This window comes from Nothoprocta perdicaria, unplaced genomic scaffold (assembly GCF_003342845.1).
Source record: "Nothoprocta perdicaria isolate Ctin4 unplaced genomic scaffold, notPer1 scaffold_208, whole genome shotgun sequence".
NCBI lineage: Eukaryota > Metazoa > Chordata > Aves > Tinamiformes > Tinamidae > Nothoprocta > Nothoprocta perdicaria.
Window position 1 is genome coordinate 353,987 of NW_020455294.1, and position 26,641 is coordinate 380,627.

The following is a 26,641-nucleotide window of genomic DNA, read 5'->3' on the forward strand; positions in this document are numbered from 1 at the left end:
TTTATGAGCTCTGCCCATAAAAGCTGGGCCGTGGGCCTGCAGGCCCTTCGGAGAAGACACGTTGGRATTAGTGAGCTACTGCATTAAGGGGCTTTGGTGCTTGCTTTTCTCTTGTTTCCCCTGTACATCTCGCTGGCTTATTTGAAATTTGCATGCGAGCACTTCTGTTGATAAAAACCCCGGTGTTGCAAACTGAGCCTTGCAAGCCCGTGTTGGTTTTCGGCAGCGCCTCGGCTCCGCTCACSGTGTGCGGCCCGGCCGATGTGGCCATGGCAGCTTCACCAGGTGGCCCTGCTCCCTTCCCCGCRCCACCCCCAGCCGTCCGGAGCCTGTGTGCTGCGAGGAGAGAATCCTTTCGGATGCAGGAGCTGCCCAAGTTGGAACTGGGGCTGTGCGGGTGACACCAGCCCTGGTGCTTTTGCCATTCTGTGTTTTGTGACTTGTGTTGCACGTGGAGGTTTGGGTCTTTGTACGCTCATTACTGGTACTCCCTACCTATGTATTTCCCCAGGGGGAAAAAACAAACAAACCCCCAGACCAGCAACTATCTAAGTGGGAATGGTTCCCTTGTAAAATATAGTCAGGTTTTCCTTCCAGCCTTGTAGACAAGAGCCTAATTTCAACGGTATCCTTTACAGGGTGAATTCTGCTCTGGCAGCTGGTGCTCCAAAGCTTAGTTATCACTTTGCATCATCTCACAAGTACGTTCCCAGAAGAGCTGTGCTCTATGTACCTGCAGATGATGAAAAGAAGATACGAAAAATCCCTTCCCTACACGTAGACTGTGCGGTGCTGGACTGCGAAGATGGTGTTGCTCTCAACAGAAAGGTAATTAAAGATTTATTTGTGGCATATCATCAGCACTAAACTGAACATGTGGAACGACATTTCCTTTGCCGTGGGGAGGTGGCATCCAGAGAGACCTGAGACAAATTCTAAGATATACAAAGTAATGTAACATTGATTAGCTTGGTGGAGGTGTTGGAAGCCTCGTTGCCCAGCACTGAAAGGGATCTTGTGTGAATAGGTGGAAGTGACTTCTGAGGAATACAGCGCTGGGCATAAGCACTTACTGAGGAAGAGTGGGGTTTGTCATTATTATCGTTGTTATTATTGCTACCTATGTATTATAGAAGAGAAAATACACTCTGAAAAGCAAAGACAGAGCAAAAAAGTTAGTTTAGAATCACTAGATGGGAGTTTTGTTGTTGAAACAAAAGCATGTGCAGGTTGTGAGCTACTGTGTGTGCATTTGAGTCCTTAGATGTTTGAAAAGATTTACAGATTGWGTATTATGGTTATCCTCATTATATCTAAAGCTCCTAGGGATGTCTATGGAGGAAGAAGCTAGACCTTTGGTGCACCAGGATTTGGAGGGCATCTTGGATTGAATGAACTGCAAGAAAGAGAGCAGTGTGGGATATAAATGTAGATGTGTTAAGTATCGGTGCTGTTTTTGCTGCTGTTTAATTTATAAGGAAGAATCACCTAACATACATATATATGCTTGCAAGCAAACTTTGTCGAAGTGTCAAAGTACCTCAAAATAACCATTCCCTTTAAAATGTTTCACATCTTAAACAATGTATATCAGAAACTTGTCTGAATATTTCCTAATAAAAAGTATTTCTAAGCTAGAACAGAAATTTGCCATAATACCATCACCATTTTCTAAGCTTTCTTGTCTATTTACAGTGCTTCAAACTACAGCAAAACCTGTTGAGAGTTTGAATACAAATGAGCTGTCCTGGAAATTGTGAAAATCATCTTGAAAATTGTTCTCACGTGGTCTCAAAAATTTGGATGGAATTTTAGTCTTTCCTKTGTCTTGGGAGTTCATGCTTTTCAAAGCAATTGTATTTAATAGTCCTATCTTTAATTTTCAACTCCTTATAGGTCCTTCAGAAATACAAAGCTTATATACTTTCTGTGTTTTGTCCTAGAAAGTGAAAATAACATTGCTAAATGTTCCTAGTGGAACATTCAGAGGGGGAAAAAATCAGGTGCTGCAATTCTATGTAGAAGACTTAAATTATCACTGCTGTCATAGTGAATTAGTATTGTTTAGTTCATATTTGGGAGGCTGTTGCTGTAAGATGACACAAGACACAATTGTGTGTTAAACTGTAGTATTTTTAGGCACAGCTTAATTAGATAAAACAAATCATTTATAGCAGAAGTATCTATCCATAATAGAGAATGACAGAAAAACAAAACTTTATAGTCAAGGTGACAAAACTGATAGTAGTCATTTCTAAACAGCAGTAACATTGTAGCTCCATGGAACTGAAGAGAAGTTATGCTATTGGGTGTAAGATTTCAAAGAAATTAAGAGAAATTCCTGTAATAGAAACTTGAGATGGCAGATGAGCCCCTAACTGAGCTTACATGCCAGAAGGAAGCAGACGGAGAAAGAAGTGGGGACAGGCTTCCAACGGGGAATATCCAAGTGTTGTCTGGACATGTAGGGACAGAATTAGGAAGGTCAAAGTTTGGCTGGAATCAAAGCTGGTGAGGGCAGAGGAGGACATCAAGAAAGGCTATTACAAGCACAGCAGCAGGAAATGGGGAATACCTGGGGAAATGCGGCTACTTTTCTCCATGAGATAGGTGACCTTGTGCTGCAAGCTGTGGCTAAGGCTGAAGAACTTGGTACTTGTTCAGGCTTTACTGTCAGCATCTGCTCTCAGGCCTCCTACGTTGCCTTCCTGTGTCTAGATGCAAAACTTGGGGGAGGAAAGTTAGCCTTGCCATAGGAGCTGATGGAGTTGGGAGCAGGTTAGTGTCACCAAGAGGCTGCTGGTGTAGAGCCCGCCYTCTGTGCTGAGAGGTTGAGCAAGGCGGTCTCCCAAAGTCCCTTCAAACCTGAGGGAGTCTCTGTGTTTTCATATTCTCATAGCAAATTTAAAGTGATTGGAAGGTTGAATTTCATTTTTAGATCTTCCACAGATACTCAGTGAGASTTGGAGACTTAGATTCTCTGAATGTGAAACTGAAATTCAAGTTATTCCTAAAGTTGCATCTATTAATGTTCCTGAGATGTTCAGAGACTTGATGTGAAAGACACAACAGGAGAATGCACTAAAAYACAGTATTCAGGGCTCTTTGGATGGATCATCTGAAACTGAGAAAATAAATCACAGAAACATAGCACACTCAGGTTGTTCTTTAATTCATTATTTTTAAAGGAAGTACTTCCAGTGAGTTTGACTTTCATTGACATATTTTACATTGATAAAAGTGATAGTTAAGAATTTTCCTGAAGCTGCTGCAGAAATGTTGGGGCTTTTTTTKAAAGTCAGAAACTGGTAGTCACAATGCTGTGGGCCAAACTTGCCTGAATACAGAAGGTCTTCAATTGTATGAAGTCCAAGCAAGAATCTTGAGCAATATTTTATCAAGTTTATTTTACAAATCTGGTATGTATTATGACTAAATTAGATTTTAAGAGGTGGAGAATCTGAAATGTCAACAGCTCCATTTGAGTGCTCATTCAGAGGGAAAAGAGTATTATGAACTTGCTGTTTGAAAATGATAACATCTGGCTGAAGTAGCTATGTTTGAAGCTGTGGTCATAAATTAAAAATCTTTAATTTCATAAATTAGTTATTTTCTAAGTATTTTATAATTAGATTTTTTTTCAGAGAAAATTTGGAAGAAGTTTCCTTCCCCAAGTATGTTGTGTTACAGCTTAGAGAACCCCAAGAGGAGAGCCCGTTTTTGCTTAGTCTAGTCTATCTACAGGTTATGGTGTCTCCATTTCTTACCATCACAAACTACCACACGAGCCATAATTTCAGATGCTGTCAGTTGATCTGCCACCTTTCTCATCTTTTTCTAGCTGTTACTTTGACTAAGTTAGGAGAAACAACCTCAAAGCAAGAAGCTTATAAACAGGAACTTGTTGCGTTCTTAAGTATATGGGAAGGCCAAAATGTTATTTCATTTTAACAGTTAGAAACAGGAAAGAGAACATGTTGGCTGCGTCAGGTCCAGCAAGTTGAGTCTCSTACGTGGTGCTGCTGAGGGTCCCCTGTGTAGCAGGTGAGTTTAGCCCTCCCTGCAGAAGCTGCCTCTGGGCTGCAGCGCTCACAGCTGCTCCATCCCAACAAACCAGAAACAAGTGGAAAACTTGCCTCCTCCTGGTGGAGAAAGGAGGATTTCTATGTCCGTCCTTTCATTTTCCAAGAGCAAAAATGGGCCAAGATATCACTGTTACTTCCCTAGAGTTCATGTTTCTACCCTTATTAGTGTGTTTTCTAGGAGACTGTTTTTTTCAGGAGGATACTGTATTGAGTCCTCTATTCTTCAGGGCATCCATGAAGTGCTAAACTGGCAACTTAGCCTAGCAAGAGCCCCATTGAAGCTGCTAATTCAGTATTTATGCTTCTTTGTGAGCCCTAACGAGAGTCATTTTGATGCTTCCAAACCAGTGCTGTTAGTGGCTTTATGTTCATCGAGGCCAGCAGAATGGTTTCAAATAACTGAACTACCTGAAGCCTTACTTTGTGGTTCTGTTAAGCTGTCCCACTAGGCCAGCCTATATCAAGATTCTTTTATGAAAAAAAAAAAATTCTGCAGTCAAATTTATTAATATTCAGGGTTGTGCCATGGAAAGATGTAGGGCTGATTATGAATTGAGCTGCTAACCCTTTTTGTTGCAATTACATCACTGTGTCTCTTCCAGAACAGGGGAAATTTCCTCTTCAGTATTCTGAGCAGCAGAAGGTGGGGAAAAACACATCCTTGGCTCTTCCCTCTTATCCCATCCGTTAGCGGGGAGAGAGGATGCTGGAAGCTCAGAAATGAGAGGAAGTTGCATTTGGCTGAGAAGGTGGAGAGGGAAGGGCCTGTTTTGCCTAGGCGCAGCGCGGCCTCTTCGGGTCATAGCGTAAATTTGTTCCCGCTTAACATCTTGTAATAGCCGCTTAAAAGATTGTCGCTGTGCTGCGGGAAGGAAAAAAGAAAATCAATTACTCCTTTTGAATGGTCTGTTTTTTAAAAAATGAGATTAAAGCCCGACCCCTTTTCCGAGATGCTCCGTCATGAAAAAGGGCCACCACGCAAGAGCTGGCTGCGGCTCCCTTGCGGTGAAGAGTGGATCATGCTGCTGCGGCGGCRGCCACGTCTCCCCGTGAGGCGGCCTCCGCCTCCTGGGTCCCAACATGAAGAGGGAGCCCCTGCGCCGCCATTTTCCCCTAGGCTGAGGCCTTGTGCCCTCCTCAGGCCCCGTCACTGGGGAGAGGGGGCTGCTGCGCGTGGAACAACACTTGGACTAAATTTGGGGGTGGAGATAAAGACATAGGATGGGTTGGGGGGCACACACACACAAAAAAAATCCCAGCCTTGACTACTTGAGATGCCCTTCCGTATTGATCTTACTGCAGGCTTTTATGGTATCAGTAGGAAAAAAAAAAAAAAAAGCTGCAGTTGGTTTCCATAAATCTTTGGCTGCTTCAATTAAAATCAACAGTTTTCCTGTATTATGTGATGATAATCTTTTTTTTTTAATAAAGCCAACTTGGTTAGGATTTATCAGTGCCGCAGGTTTTTCGCTAGGCACATAGTGAGAATGTTACCTAGTACTTCATAGGCACAGCTGTATGAAACATTGATAACTAGGTTATTTTACCAGGCCTTTGCTTTATTTATAATAAATTAGTACTGTACCTAATTGTATTCCTCCTACAGGGAGAAGGCTTGCTGGTAAAGTGTGTAGAGAATGATTAAATGTACACAGGCACATAGTGGGGTGACTTCTCTTCAAAAGATGCACAAAATTAAAATGGGAATGCTGCTTTCCCTGGCGGCTTGCCATTATTAAAAGTCTCAATAGCATGGGAAATTTCTTCTGCAGGAATTGGGGAGTCCAAAAGTCTCTCTGGGTTATTGCAGGGAAGCTGAAGTACACGGTGAAACTCTGCAAGGCCTTTTTGATCCTTGAAGGGTTCTGATGAATATACATTTTTATAAAAGTTGTAAAGTGTTTTCATTTCCTTATTAATCCCACCATGGTCCTGGAAGAGCTGCCACTCCTGGGTGGTAGCTGTGACAATCAAACTTTTTGTTCCTGTTGTTTTRCACCTCAAGCCAATCATCTTCCATACATAAAGATTTGAGGAATCGTGAGTACAGTCCCAATATTAAGCAATTTTCTTCTTAATGAGCTCAGTAATGCCCGTGTCTCTTTGAGCTGGGCCTTTGAATTGCCCGTTCTTTCTTTTCCACTGATTCAGATGTATCCAATTAAGCTTGGCTTGAGCACGTCCAGATGTAACTGTTTCTACTGGCAGAACAGTGCCTAGAAACTTATGGATGATGTCTTGCCTCAGGAGTAAGAGAAGTTTTAGACAGTAATTTATTAATAGATTTCAGACAGTAATATATTAATAGATTAATATTTTAAAATATTACAACTGATGTTTGTATGGAATGGTGGGAATTCACAGTGYTCCAAGCCTCTGTATGTAGTCCACTGCACTTGGGCACATCAGCACACCTGGGCAACTAATTGCTGGACCAGAGTTTCCAGATGGTAAATGTCTTAGTGGAATCAAGATACTCACTGTACCCTTGGTTTCATCTGTTATTCCTGTGGAGACTCTGCTGTCCAGAGACACAGATCCTAGCATTCAGTGGTGGGAAATAAACACAGGTACCTATGCAGAAGTCTCATTTCCTTCCACTGTATGTCCTGCTAATACGAATCAGTAATATTTACTATGGCACATTTTCAAAAGTCATTCTGCAGTCATCCTTCGATAATGTTTCTCATTAAATGGGATATTTGTACCTAAATGAATAATTCAGGTTTAGGCTTGTCAGTAATACGAGTTTCTTCTTCATATACATAGCTATAAACCAAACTGAAGACCTTTCCATCTCCTAAACTTCCCAAGTTTTCCTGGAGCATACATGCTCTCATGACTCTGTTATGTTTCTCTTTTTATGAGTAAATTCCAAATGTTAGCTCCTTTYTTTTTTTAAGCTGATTCTTCAAACAATCTGTGAAAACAAAGCCTGCTATGCCTAGTGTTGCAGCACCAGCATGCAAGTGTTGTGCTAGCTGCATGCAAGCCCTTTCCAAAACACAGCGCAGAGCCACCTAAAACCAGACTTTTTTTTCCTTCCCAGCACCAACCAAGCATATCCCATGACATCCCTTTAATTAAATGTTGAGTAATTTATCTCTATGCAACAGGAGACAGCGCCTGGATTATGATTGCAACCCTATCTCTGGCTTACTAAAACCGGAGAGCATCCAGAGCTATGAATTCATTGAACATGGGCATCCCAGAACGGCCCAAATGACCCACAGTTCTCAGGGCATAACCAATATCCCCTAATTAACTGGGACAGAGGAATTTGTGTGCTCACTTCTAAACCTGCCTGCCTGCTGCCTAGTGCCCTGCATCACGAGAGCTCTGAATGTGGCCCGGCCTGTGCGGATAGTTTATACACAACTGTGCCCACACTTTGAGCTTCCAGCTAAGAAATTCTTTTACAAAGAAGCAGAAAACACACCATTTTCCCCCCTTCAATTCAGTAAGTGAAAACATTTAGCCACAGCATTGGAAAGTTGTCATTTTGGCAGCACTTTGCGCGTAGGAACGCACATCTAAGCGCACTGGCCCCACTGTATTGTATCTCCATCTCCCAAGGCAAGCACGCACACCTGCAAATCCAGCACGCTGCAGATYTGGATGTTTTTGTAAGCTGCTCTGCCAAAGTTGCTCATCTTTTCCTTTGGCTACCAGTAGCACACGGGAGATTATGGTCTGTCTTCTCGCTTATCGATAACAAAGTGATAAGCTGACTGTGGAGGCTGATGAGCACTTCGCATCATTTCTGAAAGGAYAGATAAAATCCTACTGTTTTCTGCATTTGACTGTGATTTCAATCTTTAAAGGAGCTTGGTTGCCCTGAGATGTCTGCTTCGTCTCTGGAATGGCTTCATAACACAGTATTATCCACTATGTATCATTGTAATAGCTCTTTTTGCTCTCTTTCTTTCTCTGCAGTTCATCAAGGTTTCCCTCCCCAGAACAATGTTCTTGCTGGTTATCATCTCTTCAAGGTTTGGGGAAAAAGAATTGTAAATATTTTTCTTCATTTCTGAGCACTGAGCTCCAGAAGACCATAACTCTTGGTGTTGTTCCTCATTTGGGAGCAAATGGTTATAAAGATCATGGCTGCTCATTTCAAGATGCCTATAAAACGTTGCTTGCTTATTCTCTCCTCCTTACTTGAGATTGCCTCAAAATAGCTCTTCCTATGCCAGGTTTGAGATAACTTGATATTCTAACATTTCACAATAGAATTGCGAGTTCTAAGGGATTATGCTGAACAAATTGGCATTTTCCTCCAGCTTAACCAGGTTATTTGGTTACATTTTAAACTTTGATTCCACAGATATCTAATCTTCCCCTTGTTAACCAATTATTTTTACATAGAATGAATATAAATCATAATGGAGCGTGCTTTTTCCGTTCTTAAGAGGACAAATTAATGTAAAACGCATGTAAACATGGGTGAATCTACTTAAATAAACTGTCCACAAAATCCTTACAATATGTAAACAACATTTGTTATGCCTTGGAGATAGCATATGATTGGACTCATGAGGCCCTATTTATCCTACTGAATAGTTTCTTTTATAACTTCAAAGGGAATTTTATATATTTATGGCAATAGTGGGGTGTTAAGTGCAGCTAGGCAGAAATTATACCTCAGCTATTTAGTTAATGCCAATAGGGATTAAATTAGATTTTATAGCTGTTAGTAGAAGTCTGTTTTGTAGCTAACAAGTGGGATTTTTAAATCCTGGAAAGCATAATCCTATTATAAAACTGGCAGCGGAATTAACATTATCTAGAAAGCAAGTCTTCACGGATTAACATTTTTTGACATTAACAAAGAAAAACTAATGCTACAGGGATATTAGATGCTTTCCCCAAAAGTAGGGAAAAAAAAAAAAAAAAAAGGAAAGAGAATATAGGACAAGATAAATGGCACAAATACTGCAGTAAGGAAAAAGAAACGGAGCAAAATATGCATGAGAAAGGAGAGCTGGGGGTGACCGTGTTCTGCCTCAAATGCGACAGAAGTGCACCAGGTAGGAGGAGGCTCTGCAGTCACATGTCAGCACCTGCATTTGTTTGCATGGGACTTGTGCCTGTGTGTGGGGAGCCTTGGGAGCTGCCCTGCAGGGTGTGCAGGTCGTCCTGCCGGCCTCACCCTGAGCAGCTCTGAGCTCCTTCCATCCCACCTAGATGCATAGGGCTGAGCAGAAACCCTCCTTCCTTACAGAGAGACCTGCACGAAGCTCTCCCACCTACCTCGAGGCTCCTCATGGGTCAGCCACCACAGGCAGTGGTGTGGGAGGCACCAAGGGGCTCTCTCACCTTGCTGTCCTGCAGTATCTTATTCTAGGCCTTGATAGCCTATACAAGACAAAGGTAATTGATGAGGCTATATGTCASCTCATATTTCAATTAAAAATCTTAGTCCCCATCACAGTAGCAAGCCTTTCACAAGTGTTCATTTAAGATTATAAAGTATACATCTACTTTTAATTATTTTAAAAGCTCTTTGTTTAGAATATGAGGCTTTATGTACTGCAACAAGAAATAATGACATTGTGTGGAGTAATAATTTGGTTGTGTGGAGTATTGAGAAGAATTCAGCTGATAGATCTATCAGTCACAAAAGCACATAGAAAAAATTCTTTTAGACTTTACAGTATCATACTCACCATTGTTGATCCAGTATAGCAAAACCTAGATTTTACTATAACAGTACCTGGTCTGTGCCATCTTCTCTTGCAAACTTCTTCCTTCATATCCAATAGAAAATTTCAGTAATTACTACTAGGAAGCTAAAATGAAACAATTCATTCAGACTTTTGGTTCAAATGAGGTGGAACTAGATGCAAGTCAGTGCTAGAGCTGAGTTTTCCTATTCAAGATTTAACTGTGGCTTTGCAAACCCAACACGCAGTGGCTTCGCAGGTTCTCCCTTGGTTTGGCGCATTTGAAGTGCTCTATTTTTCCTCTTTGTGAGTTGCTACTTTAAACATCAGTGCTTTTAATAGGTTATATTTTCAGAGAACATCCGGAACGTGTGTCTAGCAGTCACGGATATGGGCAAAGCTGTTGCTGATGGCATGGCTGTGAGTGCCTTTAGGGCTTTCCTAGATCGTAGTTGCGTAGCACAGACTTTACCATGCAAAGGACATAACATCTCAGCGGCGGAAATTGTATAAAATTTCTAAATTGCCAAACTGCCCTCCCCTAAAGTTAGTGTCAAGAGGAAGGATCTTGGCACCACTCTATTGGTAGAAAAACTCCTGTCATCTGGCACAAATAGGACCAGGATTTCTCCCCTGTTGTGTGCATGTTGCACCAAAGATAATGAACCCTAGCGGGAATTGGAAATAGTTGTTTGCCCTCTGTCATGGCTCGTTTTCAAAAATCTGTCCCCCAAATGCTTCTCTCCTTTTTTTCTTCCATGTGTGGAAGGGTGCAGCTGTCCATAAGCGTGTTATTCACAGTGGTGCTCTAAAGCATGTGGGTATCATTTGGACATTGCCATGGTGCAGAACACCTTTGGAGAAATGGGAGTAGAAGGTGTGTGTGATTTCATACACTGGGAAGGATATGAATGTGATTTCTTTTTTCTCAGAAGTGCATGGTTCTTCTAATAAAGGCTAATGATAAATCTTCCTTTCCCACTTAAGGAACGAGGGTTACTACTAGACTCTGAGGCACTTCACAGTTTGTTCTCTGTTTTGCTGTCAGTGTTAGGAAGGATACAGATTTGCCCAGTAAGACTTGGGTGGGTTTTTGAATGTTTGACTAGCTCTTCAGCTTGTATAAATTGGTTTAGCTCTTCAGTTCTTGTGGAGATGCAGTAACTCCAAGTAAAGCAGTTATTGGCTGAGATTTTCTACTGGAAACAGAACAACTTCCGAGTATCACAGAATCACAGGATGGTTGAGGTTGGAAGGGAACTCTAGAGATCATCCAGTCCAACCCCCTGCTCCAGCAGGGACACCCAGAGCACGGGGCACAGGGCGGCATCCAGGCGGGCTGGGAAGATCTCCAGAGAAGGAGACTCCACAGCCTCCCTGGGCAGCCTGTGCCAGGGCTCTGGCACCCTCACAGGAAAGAAGTTCCTCCTCACATGGAGATGGAACTGCCTGTGTTACTTACACCCCTTGCCCCTTGTCCTATCACTGGTCACCACTGAGAAGAATTTGTCCCCTTCCTCCCTATATTCACCCTTCAGGTATTTTTATATATTGATATAAATTGATGATTTGATGAATTGATGATTGATATATATTGATGATTTATATATTTTTATATATTGATAAGATCCCCTCTCAACCTTCTCCAGGCTAAACAGGCCCAGCTTGTTTAGTCTTTCCTCATAAGAGAGATGTTCCAGTCCCGTAATGGTCTTTGTTGCTCTCTGCTGGACCCTCTCGAGAAGCTCCACATCCCTCTTGTCCTGGGGAGCCCAGAACTGCACCCAATGCTCCAGCTGCGGCCTCACCAGAGCTGAGGAGAGGGGCAGGATCCCCTCCCTCCACCTGCTGCCGACACTGCTCCTCATGCAGCCAGGATCCCATTGGCCTTCTTGGCCACGAGGGCACTGCTGCCTCATGGTGAACTTGGTGTCAACCAGGACTCCCAGGTCCCTCTCTGTGGAGCTGCTCTCCAGCAGGTCGACCCCTGATCTGTCCTGGTGCCTGGGGGAGTGGCGCCTGATTTGACTTGGCAGAAACGAGCAGAAGGAGCGCCCGGCTTTCAGACCCCATTGGCAGTCCCAATCCCGGATCAGCCGGCCTTCTCTCTTGCTGTGGGCATATACAATATTCAGGGCTAGGTGGCAGGCTAGAGGACTTCCCTGCAAGGCCTCTGCCGCTTTGTGAGTCAAAGGGATTGCCCAAAGTGCTCCCATTCCTCCGGCAGGAGAAGCTCCGAGCTTGCCCAGTGCTGCCAAGCAAGAGCAGACCCCCAGCGCCCACCTCACCAGGCCAGGGGCCTTGGCAAGCAGCCTTATGCCACTCTGTTTAGGGGTTAAAAACATAGTGCCTGCTTAACAGGTACTTCTGAGCACCAAAGGGAGTCTCAGGTGTGTCTTCCGTGAGCTGCTTGCAATACCCTGGAGGGAAAGAGGCTCTTTCCCTGTACAGTCTGGGAGTTTTCAAATGGAGGAAAGGGGACAGGGAAGTCTAATGAAGCAAATGAGGCCCAAACATGAGTGACGGTCGCACAAAGCAGTGGTTTCTCAAGTGAGCTCAAAGAAGCCTTTCCAGGGTTGTGCAGGGAGCTGCCTGTGTGCTTTTTGAGGGTTGCTGTTCAAGAAGAGAGGACCTGCATGCATCTTCTAAATGGACAAGTTGCATGCTGCAGATGCATGGCTGCAAGTCTTCAGTCACTGACTTTTTAAGACCCAGAATTTTGCAAGTGCCTAGTAGGGTACAGGCGTTAAGTGTTGTAAATCTGTTATGGCTGTTACACCATTCCTTGAGTGAAGCAGAGCATTTCTTTAACTGTATCCTTTTTGTTCTGCCTTTGGCTTCATTCACTGGATAGTTTTCAGCAATGTTACGCTATGAGTCCTCTGCTCTGAAGCAGAATAAAACCTTTCCAAACCATCACAGAATTATATTTGTGTAGCCTGTTGCAGAGAATGCCCAGACATGTCTCCGTGTCCTCCCTCGTTTTTCTTCCAGATTTTCTAATAATTTAGCCTTACCATTATTTTCAACAAACAATGGGTGTTGTTGTCATCCATGACCACTTATGAAAAGATGCAGAAATTTATAATCCTCTCCTATAAAATGTTATTCTGTGTATTGAAATGTTACAAATTTCTCTTTCTGATTTTCTCTTCTTTCTTTTTTTTAGTGCCTAGTGCACATCCTTCAGCATTTTTTTATAATAGAAGTTTTCTGCACATCTTATCAGTCTTCTTTTATGCTTGTGGACTCTCCATTTTTTTCAGTTCTGGTCCCTATAACTGGACATTTCAGCTGAGGTCTTATAAATGCTATATGGAGCAGAGCAATTAGCTCCTGTTTTATAACATATGGTGCACCTGTTAATAGATTTCTAGAATGAGCCTTGTCTTTCTCTTAATAACACCAGGGTTCACTTTGTGATCTACTACTCTCAATCCATTTTCAGCTATATTTCTGTGTGGACTATGCGGTTGTATCTGTACATCCATATTTTTTCTGTCATATATGATATTGCTCTGTTACCTTTTTCACTTTAGACTGTCTTTCCAGTTTGAGGAAGTCATTGCGTCCTCCACCAAGTTAGAGATCTCTGAAGATATTTTAAATCCTCTATTACACTGTTCAAGTTGTTAATGAAGATTTTGAAATGATGCACGTTAAGTAGGCAGCTGAAGTGGGACATTGAATTCCAGAGGTAACCTCATCTGGAAGCTGAAGGAAAGGCACAAATAACCCCTCTCAGGCATGTGGCCACACTCCTTCCAACAGCAGTCTAGGATGCAGTTTGCCCTGTCTGCAGTGACAGACACCTCGTTGGCCCCTGGTCAGGTTGCCATACACTGAATCMCAGATCCCTTTCCATAGACTTGCTATTCAGACTGTCACCTCTGGCCAGGGCAGTTGTCCTGCTCCCACTGCAGAACTTCTCACTTCTTGCTGATCTTCCAGAGTTCCTCTTGGCCTGATCCTTGCCTTTCTCCTGACCTCTCTGGCTTGAAGCTCTACCACCCATAAAGTCAGCATGTGCCCCTAGTTTGGGTCACTGGAAAATTTGCCGAGGGTTTGTTCTGTCATCACTGAGGTTGTTGAGGGAGATGCTGAATGAAATTGGCACCGGTATCAAATTCTGGGGTTTTCCACTTGTTGCCAGCTACAAACCGGGCATTGACCCATTAATAACCATCCTTTGACCTCAACTGTTGAGCTAGTTTTCAGTCCATCTAACAGTCCATCTAACAGCCCCTATTTTCTCAGCTTCCAGAGAAAATGGCTTGGAAAAGAATGACAGAATCCATTCTGAAGTCAAGAGGTATTACATCTACTGTTCCCTCTTTGTCCACACAGCTGGTCATTTTATTGTAAAAGGTCTTCAAGTTGGTGAGGCAAAAATGTCCTCTCTTCTTCTTCCTCAGAATCTGAGCCCACAGTCTTTTCTTTGTTCTTCTCCTGATTTTGGAGAAGGATCAGGTTAGGGAGCACTTAAACAACAAGGATATACACAGGTGGGACCTGATGGGAGGCATTCACAAGTACTGAGGGAGCTGGTGGATGTCCTTGAGAAGCCACTCTCAAGTTGTCTTTAAAAGGTCCTGGAGATTGCGAGAGGTTCCAGAGGACGAGATGAGAGTAAATGTCACCCCTGTCTTCAGGAAAGACAAGAAAGCAAATTCAGGGAACCACAGGCTGGTCTTRATCTATTGGAAGGTGTTGGAGCAACTAATCCTGGATGCTGTTTCCATACACATGAAGGACAAGCAGTTGATCAGAAATAGTCATCATGGATTTATGAAGGAGAAAGCACAGTTAAGCAATCTGACAGCCTTGTGCAATAAGGTGACTGACTTGGTGGATGAGGGGAGATCAGTGGATGTTGCTTACCTTGACTTTAGTAAGGTTTTTAACACTGCCTCCCAGAACATTCTCATAGATAAGAAGTATGCACCTGCTCAATGGACAGTAAAATGGATTAAAACCCGACTGATCTGCTGAGCTCAGAGTGCTGGGATATAGGATCAGCTTGAGTCCCRTGATTAGTGTCCTCTAGGGGTTAATACTGGGGCCAATATTATTTAACATCCTCTTTAATGACTTGATGATGAGACTGACTGCACCCTTGTGAAGTTTGCAGATGATACAAAATTGGGAGGAGTGACTCATACTCGAGCAGGCTGTTCTGCCATTCAGCGGTACCCTGGCAGGCTGGAGAGATGGGCAGAGAAGAACCTCAGGAAGCTCAGGAGAGGGAAGTGCAAAGTCCTGCCTGTGGAGAAGAATAACTTGTGCATCTGTACAGTCTAGAGCTGCCCAGTGGAGAACAGCTTTGTAGGGAAGACCCTGAGTGTCCTGGTAGACAAGGTGAACATGGGTAAAAACCTTCATGGCAAAGAAGGCCAGTGGTGTCCTGGGCTACATGTTAGGACAAATTGGTGTCCTAACAGTGGTCTCCTGTTAGGAGAGTGTTACCAGCAGGTGGAAGAACGTGATCCTTCCCTTCAGCTGAACACTGATGAAGCCACTTCTGGAGTGCTGGGTGCAGCCCCAGTACAAGCAAGGCATTGATTTATTGCAGTAAGTCCAATGAAGAGCCACAACAGTGATTAGGGCACATGTCATAGAGGAGAGGCCGAGAGGGCTGCGATTGTTTAGTATGGAGAAGGATCCAGGGGCATCTTATCAGATTACCCAGTAGGAGGGGTAAAGAAGACAGACACAGTCGCTTCTCAGTGGTCACTGAGGACAAGAGGCAATGGGCACCAACTGAAACATGAGAGATTCTACTTGAGCATAAGAAAACACTTCTTTACTATGAAGATGTTTGAACTTTGGAACAAGAGGGAGTTTGTGGAGTCTGCCTCCCCAGGAGATGCTCAGAATCTGACTGGACATGGTCCTGGGCAACCTGCTCTAGCTGACCCTGCTTGAAGCTTGGCAGTTTGGACCAGATGATATCCAGAGTCCCTTCCAACCTCTCGTGTTCAGTAATTCTGTGATTTCATTGTTTATGGTCATCATGATACTACAGAATTGTCATGTTCTGCCTCTGTTTCTTCTCTACTCAGTTGGATTCCGTAAGCTTAATGCACAGGAGATTTTGTTCGTGTTTCATTAGAGCATCTCATTARAGCATTTCATCAGTGTCATGTATTGTAAAGTGCACTTAGCATGGGAACATATTACCCTTTCTGAACATATAAAAATTTTACTTACCTCAAGTTGAATTCTGGGTACCTGTATTTGTAAATGCGATTCCTGGCCCCATTGCTAGTCCCTGCATGTGCTCTATGCACTCGAAGGTCTGGTGGTTGTGTTCGTATTCAGAAAAGCCTGTGTCCTCTTCTGGCAGCTTGTTGCTTCTCTCATGCTAAGGCTATCGGAAAATTGTCTTCTGTCTGAGTCCCCAGAGTAGATGAGATCAGAACTTCCCTTGCAAACTTTGACAGGAGAGCCATGCAAAGAGGTCAGTGCATTGACCCATGCAGTGGGTCACCAATGGCACAGTGACCATGGCCATTTTATTAAAAAAAAAATGTCTAGGAGGGGAAAGAAGAAATAATGGTCAAACGTATTGTGGATAACATGCTTATTGGGAGCTAATGAGTCAGGGTCAGAGGGGAAGCCAGAAAAGGGGAGAGTCATGGTGGGGGCCCTGGACAAAGATTTCCTTAAACAACTGAAAGAAGTCTCGCAGATTCTTTCCCATTCTCATGCTGTCCTTTCACCATCCCAGCATCTGCTGAGAGGCACCACGATCACGCACAGGCAATCCAGATTTCTGCAGTGAGTGACAAACAATTTATTGATGCAGAGGAACCAACCAGCGTAGCTGCTTGGATGRACTTGTGAGTAAGAATGAATGGGTCGGTTGATGGCAGCCTTGACTGCAGGAGCTGTGAGATGGTGCYGGGTAAGATGCCGAGGGAAGTGTGGAGGGCAGGGACATTCATCCTCAGTTTGCTGAGGGAGCTGCTAGGCTCGATTGATCCCGTGGTCGTTTGCCCCTGAAGGTCAAGGGAGATCAGGGCTAYTGGTCAGTGCTCAGTTATAACCTCCTCAAAGCACAAGAAGAATTCATCTGAAGTGCAGGAAAACGGGCAGGCATAGCAGGAGGCCAGCTTGCTGAACAGGAAACTCTTGATTTAGCTCAAATGCAGAAAGGAAGTGTACAGGAAATGAAAGCAGGGATGGTCTACCAAGGRGGAAGTGTTGCCTGGGCTTGTAAGGACAGAATTAGGAAGGTCAAAGCTTGGCTGGAATCAAAATTGGGGAGGGAAATGAAGGGCAACAAGAAAGGCTTCAGCAGACTCATTGGCAGCAAAAAGAAAGACCAAGGAAAATGTGGGTCTGCATTTGACCTGCTGAGTGGGGCGGTGACCTTACGCTGCAGGATGTGGATTAGGCTGAGGTGTTCGGTACCTTGTCACAGGCTCTAGTGTTACAGTCTGCTCCCAGGCCTTTTGGGTTGTCTCCCCGTGCCAAGCAGCAAAACTTGAGAGTAGCATTACACACAGTAGAGGAGGCTGAAGTTAGGGACTCTTTAAATTACCTGGACRTATATGAGTCAGTTGGACTGGAGAGGAGCCAGTGGGGGTTGCTGAGGGAGCTGACTGGTGTCATCATGAGGATGTAGCCTGTCTTCTTTGAAAGGTCATGGAGCTTGGGGAAGTTCCTGGTGACTGTAAAATGGCAAATACTACATCCATCTTCAGGAAAGGTAAGGATGAGGAACTATAGGCCTATTAACCTCATCAGTCCCCAGGAAAATTATGGTGCTAGTTCTCATGGAAGGTATTTCAAAGCACATGGTGGCATAGGTAGCATATATATAGACCGAGCACATCAGGCCTTACCAAYCTGACTGCCTTCCCTGATGAGATGAAGAGCTGTTTAGATGAGGGGAGAGCAGCCTAAGTCATTTACCTTTGCTGTAGTGAGGCTTTCAACACAACCTCCCATAGCATCGTGGCAGCCAACTTGACAAGAAGTGGACTGCATAGCTGCACCGTATGATAAATGAAAAACTGGCTGGACTGCAGATCTCAAACARTAGTGGTCAGTGGTTCAAAGCCACTAGTTGGTGGCAGTTCAAGTGGCTCTTTGCAGGTATTGTTTACCACTGGTAGCAGCAGCTGGGGTGATGGGATGGAGCTCCCTCTCAGCAGGTTGCGAATGCTGCCGTTTTATGGGGGAAGGACTGATACGCTGGAAGGCAGGACTGACATTTAGAGGGACATCAACAGGCTGGGGGCAGACAGGAACAAAAGCAGATATAAAGTCCCACAGCTGGGATGGGATAACCTGGAGGTTATCTGCTCAAAAGGACCCGGGCTTCATTTTTACAAGAAGCTGAACAGGAGTCATCAGTGAACCCTCGTGATGAAGGAGGTTGGCCACATTCTGGCCTTCTAGGAAGAGTCTAGGAAAGAGTCTAGGAAAATGGCAGTTCTCCTCTGCTTGACTTTTGTGAACCTCCATGGGGAGGCCTCTGTCTCATTGCAAGTCCCAAGACAAAGGAGAGTGACCGGAGAGAGTCCAGACAAGGGCCACGAATACGGTTGGGGCACAGGAGGTGAGGCTGGTGGAGCCATATGTGCTCATGCTGGGAGAAGAGATGGCTGAGGATGAAGCTTCCCTACCAAAAGGAGAGCTGGCTGACAGCAGAGCCAGGCACTTCTCACAGGAGCGCAGCAAAGGTTACATGAATGGACTGGAGGTAAGGGAAAAAGCTTTCCCCATGCAGGTGGTCAAATGYTGGAACAGGTTGTCCAGAGTGGCGTTGTGTGGAGGTGTTGAAGCCCTGAGCAACCTGCTGTAGAGCTGAACTTAGCCCTGCCTTGAGGAGGCGGTTGGGTGAGGTGGTCTCCAGAGGTCCCTCCTCACCTGGCTTACTCTGTGCAGTTGTGTGATTCTCTACCTGGCGGGTAGAGAAGGAGTCCAGGAAGCAGGAGAGCTGAGGTCTATTTGTCCTTGCCTGGGACGGGTGCAGGCTGGTAATGCTTGCTAAATAAAACTCCCATATGCCCTCTGTGTGCACGCATCTCCAAGGTGGAGACATTCACCATCCTGCTTGTTGAAATAATTCTACCTTGTTTTAAATAAAGARATACTAACTGGACAAGAAAGAGAATGTAGGCCTGAAACTGACTTTTTAGTTCAGCAATTAGGGCATGAACCTAGGAGAAGAGAGACCTACATTTCTATCTGCTCCAAGGAGAGCTTATTCATTTTAGCCTATGGCTTCCTGAAGCACCACAAAGCCCATGACCCAGGGTGGTTCCAGTCCTACCTTACTACTCTGATCAAGAAATCAGATCCTAGACAGGCATGAAATGAGTACCACTGAAGGTATGAGCAAACTGCCAGGGAACATTGTGTTTCTGCTTTTTCTCAGCAGCCTACCACCTCCACGAACAGCATTTATTGTTTAAAAACTTAAAAATGATTCACTTAATTTTACTGCCTTCCTATCTGCAAGTAGGAAATCATGTATTTTATTTATAACTAATAATAACTGTTTCTTCTTTTGCTTTTTCTCACCTCTTGCAGTTAAAAATAAATCAAGACAGTTTTTCCTTTTGCTAGAAGTGTTAAACACATCAGAGACAGCAAAGGGCGAGTCAAGAGCTGCCCGCTGGAGCCAGCTTGCTGCAGCTCCGCATCCCTGGGTTCCCCGGCAGCGAGGCTGAGCAACAGGCACACACACATACACATATTTACGTATATAAGGAACCAACATCATAGATCAAACACAAACATGGACAGTGTGATGATCCTGTCCTATTCTATCCCCTTTCCTGCATATACTCCTTCCAAATAGTGTCATATACATATACACACACTATCTATACTCTACGTCTATATGCATACACACAGAGAATTATACAATGCTTAAGGTTGGAAGGGATCCCTAGAGATCATCCAGTCCAACCCCCTGCTCCAGCAGGGACACCCAGAGCACRGGGCACAGGGCGGCATCCAGGCGGCTTGGGAAGATCTCCAGAGAAGGAGACTCCACAGCCTCCCTGGGCAGCCTGTGCCAGGGCTCTGGCACCCTCACAGGAGAGAASTTCTTCCTCACGTGGAGATGGTATTTCTTGTGTTTCAGCCTGTTGTCAGGTTCAACCCATTACCTCTTGTCCTGTCACTGACCACCACCAAGAAGAGTTTGACCCCTTCCTCCCTACATTCTCCCCTCAGGTACTTACACCTATTGATCAGACCTACTCTCAGCCTTCTCTAGGCTGAACAGGCCCAGCTCAATTAGTCCTTCCTCATAAGATACACATACACACAGCATGGTTCTCCAGTAGCTTAGATGCTCCATGTATCCTGTAGCTGGCCCCAGACCTCCTCATCTCCCACTTTCTGCCAGGTGGAAGTGCAGAGTCCCCCTCGAGGGACGGGGTGTCAGACCTGGTTCAGTGATGGGCACACACACACACACACACACACACAGTGGAGCACTTCAGTACTGGCTCTACACACTGAGGCTGTCCAGAGCCAGCCCTAGATCCAATTAACAATTCAGAGTATCCTACATTTAGCCTGAGACTTACTACTGCTTTTAAACTACAGCCATATTTATTGTTGCTAAATTCAAAGCAAGGTTTCTCAAAGTCAGAGATTCCTGCTAGGCAACTTGCTGTCACTGTTTGTCTTTTTTTTCCTGGAGGAGATGGGTTATTCTGAAAGCTTCTTTATCTACAGCTGTAGCTGTGAAATGAACAGCTGTAAGCGTGGCATGCTTGAGCATCCTAGAGAGTTAAGAAGGAAATTTCACAGGACKGATACATGTTGAATTTGAAATGAAAAACGCAAGCGGCTGTTTTACCTTCTTAATTTCACTGACCCACATAGRAGGGTCTGCGAGCGCAGTGTGTTTTGCAGATCGTTTTGCACGAGGTGGAGGAGGAGGAGCAGCCCAACTGGGTTAAGCGCGGTAGATGGCCTCGACAGGAGCTTCTGGCCACCCTGCTGCTCCTGCAGTTGATTAGCTGTTTGCCGTAATTACGCGTCTCCATCGGGGGTGCAGTGGTTCTCTCCCCTGGTAATGAGGTTGCTCCCATTTCCTGCAGGTGTAATGTTCTGCGGGTTCCCTCGTGGCGCCTCACGCGCTCCTCTCGCTCGGCGCCTGCYGCCGTGGGGGCCCCATCCTCCTCCCCGGGGCGCCCGGGCCCCTTCCCCTGCACTGCCAGCCCCGTGGTAGCGACCAAGCGGAGCGCCGAGGCAGCGGCGCTCACCCCGCTGAACCAGGCCAAGGTCATTTGTTGCTTTTTTTTTCCTTCAGGTAGCCACAACGGGCTGTCTCAGTATGGGAGTTTAATGCTTCTTCACTCAGGTGGGGAGTCCTTGTAACCCGTGACATGCCAGAGCTGCTTCTCCATGGTTTTTCATCCCATTTCTCTCAGAGGGAAAAGCAGATGAGGTGCTGTCCTTTCATTACAGCACTGAAAAATTGCAGGTGTCGCTGGGATTCCCTACACGCAGAGGACTTGCTCCCTAAAGCAGTGTTAAAAAATAGTATTGTCAATTGAATGATAAGACAGAAAAGTGAGGGCCGGTGTTGGCCTGACTTGCAAAATCTCCATTTTCCTGGCATTGAGTAATTGTCTTGGATATTTCTTGAATAAGAAGAAAGATACTCAAGTAAAGGACAAGTAAATCATGAACTGCCATGAAGAAGATCATAAATTGCCCTGTACATTCCCATAGCAAAACAGAAAGATGATGCAGTGAAACATTAGGCGGCGAGATGCCAGGCCCTCCCATCGAYAGAGCCTCGGAGGGAAGGATAGAGTCTGTGCCCCCTTTTGAGACAGCTTTAGAGGTCACAGATCTGGCCTAAACAAGGGTGTTCTTTTCTAAGCTACTCCTTTCACTTCCTTCCTCTTCATGCCAAGACCCCAGCAGAGATGTGAAGGCAGCCCAAGGGCTGTCCTGGCAGCATCTCACTCCCTGCCTCTGAGCACTGATTCCAGCTCAGCGAACAGGTTTAGACTTGAGACGCAGCAGAGGTTTAGACTTGAGGGAGGGCCCCGGCTTTCACCTGATTTGCTACGTTTTTTCCTTCCAGAGTGTGCCATGAAAAGGGCAATACTGTAGGCTACCAATCAACCACCTCCTTAAAATAAACGCCACCATCACAGTGTCTTTCGTGTAGAGATCCCAGTGAGTAAGGGGCAAAGAAGGGCACCTGGTTTTCACCCTGGTCTAGCAATCAAGTGAGTACAAAAATGTAGCTTTTGCCAAGAAATAGAAACATGAGAGCTAGAGCGGCAGCCTTGGAGCACGGAGACCTCCTTGACTCTCCTTGTGGTTCCAGGAGACATGTGACAAGTTCTCTTAATGCTTTTGCCCATTAAAATTGGCCCCAAATCCCCAAAGATGTGCCATGAAACCGTGCTAGAAACGGTGAGAGCTGAGGGCACCACACGACACGTGGAGTAAATGGGTCGAGTTGGTGGCGTTTGGGCTCGAGGAGCCTCTGCCCGGTGCCCCAGGAGCCCCGTGTGGACACCACGAGCGGGCACGTGGGAGCTGCCACCGGAGCTGCTGCCGGAGGAACCCCCTCCTCCCGCCCTGCACTTTACTATATCCTTTCTTGCCYGCATTTTGAGGGGGTTTTGGTTGGTTTTATTTTTTTTTGCGGAGTGCTAAAGTGAGACAGGGTGGTGCTCAATCCAGATGCTTTTTTCAGGCTTTTGGGGCTTTGCGGAGTCTGGCTTTTGGAGACTGAGCCCCAGCTGTGAAGTTACATTGATAAGATCTACATTTTGACAGAGTATGATATATAATTCACCCTTGAAAAGTCAGAAGCCTTATTTCTGACAAATTACTACTTAAGAGAAGATTTGACTACACTCTTTAATTCAATCTAATCTACCCAGTCTAATTATATGCTCGTTTCTACTCTAGAAGACTAGTAATATAAAAAATCATACAAAATTTGGGATCGTTTTCAGCATTGCATGAGGTCACTAAGCTTGGGACATATAAGTGCTGTGAAGGCAACACCAGGGAGTTTTCATTAAAAGGKCTTGATAAGGGATTTATATTGTAGCAGAGGAAATGCACTCTGAAAATCTCTCCATTGAACTCGTTACTTCATGCAAAGCAGTAGCTGCAATAATAGCAAAAAAATTCACATCTTATTTCCTAGAGGAGTGGGAAATGAAGAGCATATATTTAAATAGAAATCACATTATTAACTCTTTGAGATTCCAGTGTATTTCAGCGATCTCTGAGCACAGCTGTACGGCACAAGTGCCAGGGTTGGCACGAAGAGCCCCTGAGAAAGCTCCTGTTGTGCCAAGCCTGTGACATTGCGTTCTGCTGGAGATCTCTTTGGCGCCGTTTCATGCATACCTAGCAGATTTAGCAGATTGTGCAAATGAATGTTTTCCATTCTCATGGCTGATTTTTGCATGCATCTGCTCACTCATCTAAACCTTAGTTACATGCTGCTAGGAGAATGAAAGGGTATAATATTTTTTTTTCCGTGGATATTGGGATTGTTTCATGCTCCACAATTTTTGCATAAGGATCCTGTGCAGAAATTATAAAACATTTGTCCTACTGTAGCCTTGGAAAACTCATGGTGTATGGACACATTTTCCTCGTTCTGCACGCACAGCCACACTKGATGTTAGGCAAATTATGTGCACAAATCAGAGGCAATGTATAACACCTAGAATGGAAAATACCTGCTGACAGGTATTGAAAGATAGATATTTAAATATGATATATTCATATGACTTTAATAAACCCATGCCATTATGTCACAAATTCTGTTCAGTAATTCATGGCTCTCACTTCATATATCAGTTTGCAAGTTACCGTAAGCAAAGTTTGCCAGATTCTTTGAATATAGGTAACAGTGCCATATTATGAGACTTATGTAGGGATGTATATGCTGCATATTCCTCATTTTATTTTTTTGAAGAAATGGTCTAGCCAGAAATTTTTTGAAGAAATGGCCTGSCCAGGCAAGAAATGGCCTGAGCTTGAATGGAGTCATGGAAGAAAACAGAATTATCAATTGCCACACTATTGCTTTCAAAAAATGTTCCTGGCATGCTAGATTTTTCTGTTGCAATCTCACTGTAAGTGTTTATGATTCGAAACAGTCCTTGATATTAATACTGGCTTTCCCCAAAGGAGGGGTTTAACTGGCTTACCCACGTTCTCACGCGCGATCCAGGCGAAGGCCGAGGGCGGGAGGCAGAGGAGCCTCAGCCCACCCAACCCCTGTGACATTTCCAGTAAATGGCACCAGTGTGTTGTTGCTCAGAATTATTTGTGCTGCGCAGATTTGTATTCCCTTTGTTGCAGAGATGTACTGTTTTGAGCCTTGTCCTCGTGCCACCAAAATTAACATGCACCAGCTAAAAGGTAAAGACAAGGATACAAAGGCGGAAAAGGCAGCGGCAGCAGCGCWGTGCCCCACAGTACTCTTAAAACACTCGCTTCTTGTGCATCCAGAGCACACATTAAACCTTTATATCACTCTTCAGAGACTGTCATTTCTTTTTCCACAGCATAAAGTTTACTGGTCCTTGCCTTTTCTGAAGCACCCTCTTCRCCGAGCAGCGACACAAAGGGAACAGAGCTAAAAAGTGAGTCGCATTAGTCATGCCGCGTAAGGCCCAGTGAAGTGGGTTCCCAATTATTGCTAATTTATGCAGGGGTAAATTGTGGCGCTGCGAGGGGGCAGGCGCTGGGGGTGGCTGCAGGGCCGTGACGCCCGGGGCTGCCTCCAAAACGCCCCCGTGCGCCGCGGCCTGCGGCCTCCTGCAGCGCGAGGAAGGAGAAGCGCGAGCAGGGCCGGCCCGCCTTGGGTGCTGAACCCAAGCTCGTGGCCGAGGGGTGGCAGAGAAGCCCGTCCCTGCTCACGTGTGCACGTGCACGGGGTGGCTCCTGCCTCTTGCCAAGAGACTCCATGGGAGTCTCGAGCCGTGCTCTGCCTTGGCTTCTAGCATCCATGGCTCTGGGAAGGACACGCAGAGTTGCTATTTCATCTTAATACCCCATCGTCTGCAGGCTCATACGTATGCTAGCAGTGCTCTGGTGAGCCAGGGTAGGCAATGCACTGCCTACATAACGGAGACTCCAATAAACATCTTCTCAAGGGAGCAAAAAAGGCTTGAGTGCTTGGCGTTAGCTTGCGGGATCACAGCACTGGGTGCAGCCGCTGTGGTAATTGATAGATATATAACCCCGTGGTTGAGAACAGCTGTTTTGGTTTTAGTGGCAAGCAGTGTGTTGTGGCCATGGGAGCCGAGCCCATCTGGGCCTGTCCCCACGGGCCAGTCTCCCTGCTAGGGCTAATGGGCATTTCCATGTTGAGTTTTCCAGCCTTTCCCTGCAAAGGAGGTAGTTACTTGTTATAAAACATCCAGTGGCAGTGAAGCTTGGGAGAGCCTCTAAACAGCTGAAGAGATTTTCAGGGGAGTTTAGGCATTTATATTGCTTTAAAAATTTCATGTCGACAATCTGTACCTCCAACCTAGAGACACCTAACCTAGAGTAAGGCTTGAAAGGCATTATAAAAACAAGTCCTAGCAACRATTTCATATGCTCAGTGATCACAGTGGTACTTGCATGGCCAGATCTTTCTCTGAAAGGCCAAATTTTCCTTCTGGGATAGGAAGAAATCCTATAGCAGATATCCTGTAAAACCAGCATACAATGTGYCTGCAACTTGTCTCACCACAAATCAGGTGGCTTCCGATGCTCTACGGATTGCAGCTGAACTCGCAGTCTCCAAAATGGGGATGCTACTGCAATCAAAGAAATGGCAGAACCAAAGATACTTCCATGAGGCAGAGAAGTATCCTGTACTCCTGTCCAGACCCTATATGACAGCATGCTACACCATAAATATCTCCAGTAAGAGTAACCAGTCTTATTTTTACTGATCCACATTTAACTTATCACAGAATCACAGAATGGTGGAAGTTGGAAGGGACCTCTAGAGATCATCTAGTTCAACCCCTTGGCTCAAGTTGGGACACCTAGAACACAGTATAAACTATTTGTACTCACTTTTAATATACTTTTCTTTTGGCAGAATGCTGTGAAGTAAGTGCTTTTGTAAAGATTTTTTTAAGCTGAAAAGCTCCTGTATTCTCTGCTTATGCCATGTTTTACATAATGGAGATATAAATTTGCTGTCTTACTTTCCTGCTCTTTTTTTTTCCTTTTCTAAATTGTAAGAGCTAAAAAGCAATTTGAAATGGTGGTTTTCTTTTGGCAACACAAAACCGTTAATAATTGGAAAGTTCTGTTTGTAGTATAGATTGCTAGAAAAATTCGCCCCTTCCTGCCAAAATCAGAGAGTCCAATTTTCAACCTCTCTGTAGTCTCTCTCTCTCTGCACGAGGTTTTCTCACAGAGCAGGATACACTTCTGGCTGTTATGTTCATGCACTCTGTCAAAAAATATTTTCTGCATCTCTAATTTCATCAAGATATGCTTGACTGCGGTCGTCAGAATCCCTGAGAACTAGTGTTTAATTCAGAATTCACGGTGCCTGTGGCTGCGTCAGTTGAACAACTGAAATATCAGGGAGGAAGGAGACCACCATGGCTCCACAGTTTGTTGGCTTTTCTTTCTTTTTTTTTTTTTTTTTGTGTATGTGTAATTACAAGGGAAACTTGCTTATTGTGTGGGGCTGCCCATTTTTAAACAATGCTTCGTTTATAGTATACCACCCATTTCTGATATTTACATTGGGGAAGGCCTATGTATAAAAGCTCTGTATTTCATTGTTGAATACCTTTTGTAGAGAAGTGCCATATTTTGAGAAATAATAATTACCCTTCTTTCTTCCTCCGTTAGTCATTGTAACACATGTCCAAATAGCAAGCTTCGCTGATAATTATCTCATCT

At 44.6% G+C, this 26,641-nt stretch overlaps 1 protein-coding gene across 1 annotated transcript in view; it reads left to right on the forward strand.

Annotated features, from left to right (window-relative positions):
- CLYBL (citrate lyase beta like) overlaps positions 1 to 26,641 on the forward strand; it is a 94,605-nt gene that overhangs the window by 16,968 nt on the left and 50,996 nt on the right. Inside the window, exon 3 of the mRNA XM_026038331.1 lies at positions 639 to 828. Coding sequence (XP_025894116.1) covers positions 639 to 828 — 190 coding nt within the window. The remainder of the gene's footprint in view (positions 1 to 638; positions 829 to 26,641) is intronic.